This window comes from Cavia porcellus, unplaced genomic scaffold (assembly GCF_034190915.1).
Source record: "Cavia porcellus strain 051 isolate PalLab524CR breed Dunkin Hartley unplaced genomic scaffold, mCavPor4.1 scaffold_17, whole genome shotgun sequence".
Classification (NCBI taxonomy): Eukaryota; Metazoa; Chordata; class Mammalia; order Rodentia; family Caviidae; genus Cavia; species Cavia porcellus.
Genome location: NW_026947500.1, coordinates 60,335,074 through 60,339,462, shown reverse-complemented (window position 1 = coordinate 60,339,462; position 4,389 = coordinate 60,335,074). Strand labels below are relative to the sequence as shown.

Here is a 4,389-nt window from a genome sequence, read left to right as displayed (position 1 = left end):
CATAAAAATAGGGACTTCTATTCACAGATATACACAAGATGATATTTATGAGATTGTGTGGTACTGTTTCTTTTATATATCTTTTAACAATATTTTTCTTTATGTAGATGATAAACTTAAACTATTATGCCAAAACAAGAAATAGAATCAAGATTATATAAAATCTTGAGCTGGAAGCTCTTTGATTTTCTTTTTGTATTCCTAGTATTAATATAAACTATTATTTATAATTGTTATTATTAATGCTGTATAGGATTTTACACACACAGACACACACACACACACACACACACATATATATAATGCTAGTATTAAAAATTAGAGGTTGTTTTGTTTTCTTTAGGGTTTTTTCTACTTTAAAGAGAATAAAACCAAAAAAAACTAAGAAAAAATGAAGACATTCAAAAAAAAAAACCTGTATAAGTAACACAGGACCTCTAACCAATAGGAAATCAACAAGGATTACAATAATGCCTCTTGCTGTCTTCAAAATAGCTGCAGATATCTGCAGACAGAGCAAAAAATCAAACAAAACTGAACAGAATACAATCTATATAAACAAAACAATGAAGGCAATAAAGCAATAAAGGACTTCAAAACAAATCAATAGTAAATCCAACATGGCTACCATAATACACCTTGCTTTATTTGAAATAGCTGTCCATGCCATCAAATGTATCAAAATCAAACAACACAAAACAGAATAAAATGCAACCCCAAAAATATTGAAAATGATTTAGGACTTCAAAACAGGATAATAGAGAATTAGCAATGGCTATTACCTTGAAAAGCAGATTCCCCATAGATTCCACACTACATACCATTACCCTCTGAATAGATGATCAGACCATCAGCCCAAGACATCAGAACACAATAAAACACCAAACACCACAAGAATCAAATTTCATTTCATCTCAGTAGCTATTTTCACACCCTGTGTCTCTGGATAAGCCAGTCGCTTTTGAGGAGGGGGGTGTTGGTTTTTCTTGTTTCCCAGCTCATGAACTGGAAGGCGCTGGATTCTGGCTGTCCCTTCAAAGGCCAATGAATGTTTCTGATTCAAAGGGAGGTCTTGCCTCTTGGTGACTTCTTGTTGTCTTCACCCATAGGCAACAAATTGCACTGACTCACGGGGAAAAGCTGGGTCTGGCTGTCCACTCAGCAGCCCATGCATGGCACCGATTCTCAGAGAGGGTTTGTTTCTTGGTGACTTCTTGTTCTGTCGTCCTGCAGTCCATAAATGGTGCTGGCTCATGGGGAAAGGATGGGGTCTCACTGCTCCCTCAGTGGCCTGCACATGGCACTGATTATCAGGGAGGACTTGCTTCTTGGTGTCTTGTTCTCTTCTCCCAAAGTGCATGAGTTTTGTTTTTGTTGGTTTTGATAGCAGGCATTGAACTCACTACTTTGTTCTTGCCAGGCAGGCACTGAGAAGCTCAGCTATATTCTCAGCAAAATCAAAGTTTTACTCACCTTGGACATATTTTTCTATGAACTATTATCATTACAGTGGTTGAAGATGACTACTATATTTGGGGTATACTGTGTCAAATTTGAATGAACATCATGCTTACTCTAAAAATAATTCTTGGATGTTCTATATACCTCAAAATGTAAATGCAATGTGTTTATTTTTGCAAAAGTGCTTTCTTGTTCTTCTTTATAGGAAAATACACAGTATGTTTTCCTCTTTACAGCACTGATATTCTCCCTTGAACTTTGACTATGACTATATAACTAAGTATAGTCTAGTAAATATAATATTGTTTAAGTATTCAAATACTTTTAGTTTTAAACACCTTAGTTTATCAACTATTTTCTTTCTTTCTTTTCTTTCTTTCTTTCTTTCTTTCTTTCTTTCTTTCTTTCTTTCTTTCTTTCTTTCTTTCTCCATCTCCTTCTCCTCTTCCTCTCCCTCTCCTTCTCTCTTTCTTTCTTTCCTTCTTTATCTGTCTTTCTATCTTTCTGTCTGCCTCTTTCTTTCTCTCTTTTTTTCTTTCTGTCTGCCTCTCTCTCTCTCTTTCTTTCTTTCTTTCTTTCTTTCTTTCTTTCTTTCTTTCTTTCTTTCTTTCTTTTTTTCTTTCTGATTCAGCATTTTGCTCTTTAGCCCTTGCTGACCTGTAATTTACAGCAGTTCCCTAGCCTGACTTCAGAGTGCTGGAATCACAAGCATGCCTCATCATATCAAACTTATCTGGTGCTAAGAGAGAAACCAAAATATATAGACCAGTCGATCATGTAATTTAACTTGTAGAATTTGTTGCAACATTATTTATATTACTTTTGAGAAAAGCATAAACATTTCTAAAAATTAATAGGGCTTTGTGAAATTATCCCATCAAGTAATGCATGATTATATAATAAACCTCTATAGAGACATTAAATCTATTAAATTATGTGCAGGTTGCTGATTATTTTTAATTCTGAAAGAATACGAAGGATTTTCTTGAAAAAGAAATGGAAGAGAAGGAAGCTGAATTTTGCCTGCTCCAAAATGGTATTTACTTCATAAATGTACATTTTTTAAGTGAATCTCTTAGGAAGGGTACATTACTTAAAACTGGAAATTATAGGAGCATTACCCATGACTCAGTGTTTATTCACACACAAAATTCTTAAGGAAAAAAATGAATTAATAACTACAAAGTAGAATATTTCAGTGGAATAAATGAGGTCATACACTTCCATTTGTGCAACACGATATACTGATATATAAAAATTAATGTCATTTTAAATATTAAAGCAAATAACAGTTATGTGATTAGCTTATTGTTCTGAAAAACATATTTTAAAGCTTCATGGAAATAATTTATTACATCTCCAAAAGCATGCATACAGTTGTGTATTTACTCAGTTGTCCAGAGAGTAAAAGATACATGCATTTCTTAGTCTGATTGGTTGATTTCAACAATGATGAATTAATGTCTTAGGAGAGTTTGAGTTAATTTTGCTACAATGAATTTAGGTGTCAAATTACTTCAACTTTCTAAATTCTTATCTCTTGTGAATAGTGAATCTTTAGAACACAGTGATAGGTGAAAACACAAGAAACCAACATCACTGGATTCTCTTGAATGTTAGTTTTAGGTGAAGATTGCCAGGCAGAATGTTACAGAATTAATAATCACTTTCAATTAATGTGAGAAATGTTTTGTGTCTATGGCCCATTTCATAGCATCTTTTACCTCTTTGTTCCTGAGGCTGTAAATCAGTGGGTTTAACATGGGAATCACTGATGTGTAGAACACAGAAACCACCTTTCCCTGTTCCACAGAATACTGGGAGCTGGGCTGAATATAACTAAAGCTTAAGGTGCCATAGAATAGGGTCACGGCATTCAAGTGAGAGGCACAGGTGGGGAAGGCTTTCCGCCTGCTTGAGGCTGAGTGGATTCCCAGGATGGCAAAGGCAATGAATACATGTGAAATGATCACAACCTGGAAAGTGGCAATTGCAGTGACTCCAGTTAAAAATCAAAGAAAGAACTCATCCATCGAGATATCAGAACATGACAGTTTCAGCAGTGGAGGAATATCACAGAAGAAGGGGCCCAGGACGTTGGGCCCACAGAAGGACAGTCTCCCCAAGCTGACCGTGTGTGTCAGTGAGTTTGTTAGTTCACCAATGTAGGATCCAGTCACAAGCGCTGCACACTTCCTCTTAGACATGATCATGTTGTACAGGAGAGGGCTGGCAATGGCAATGTACCGGTCATAAGCCATCACCGAAAGAAGAAAGCCTTCTGTGGTAATGAACACCCCAAAAAACAGATGCTGTGCAATGCAGCCAGAGAACGAGATAGTTTCCCTCACTTTCAAGAAGCTGATGAGCAATTTTGGCACAATGATAGATGAATAGCAGGCATCTAAAAATGAGAGGCAGCTCAGGAAGAAGTACATGGGTGTGTGGAGTTTTGGGGTGATGTGGATTAGGAGAATCATGCCCACATTTCCCACTAAGGTCGTGACATAAATCACCAGGAACAACACAAACAGCATGACTTTCAGTTCTGCATCATCTGTCAGCCCCCAAAGAATGAACTCAGTAACAGTAGTAAAATTGTTAGCCATTCCTGTCTGTGAAATCTGAGTTTAGAAGAATAAAGGATTAAAGTGGATACACAATAATTTGGTATTTATTAAAATCACCTATAAATACCAATAGAGACATTCTGACATCAAAGAGATTACTTTGATTAACCTAAGTCTCCTTGTTTAAAATATTAGAAATTTGATTTTATTGCTTCTCTTGCTCTACTTGTTTAAAGTGATAGTATTGATGCAATGTCATAAAAGCTTTACATAAAAAATTGGCACTAAACTCTTTAGTGTTTCTAAAGTATCTGTAATATAGGACATTAATATTCACACAAAGAATGCCTACGATTTT

At 35.5% G+C, this 4,389-nt stretch overlaps 1 protein-coding gene across 1 annotated transcript; it reads right to left on the bottom strand.

The window, feature by feature from the left end:
- Positions 1-3,134: 3,134 nt before the first annotated feature.
- Positions 3,135-4,070, bottom strand: LOC100733961 (olfactory receptor 5J3-like). The gene is given in 1 exon segment (XM_013150544.1): positions 3,135-4,070. A coding segment is annotated over 1 exon segment (936 nt).
- Between the last annotated feature and the right edge of the window lie 319 nt (positions 4,071-4,389).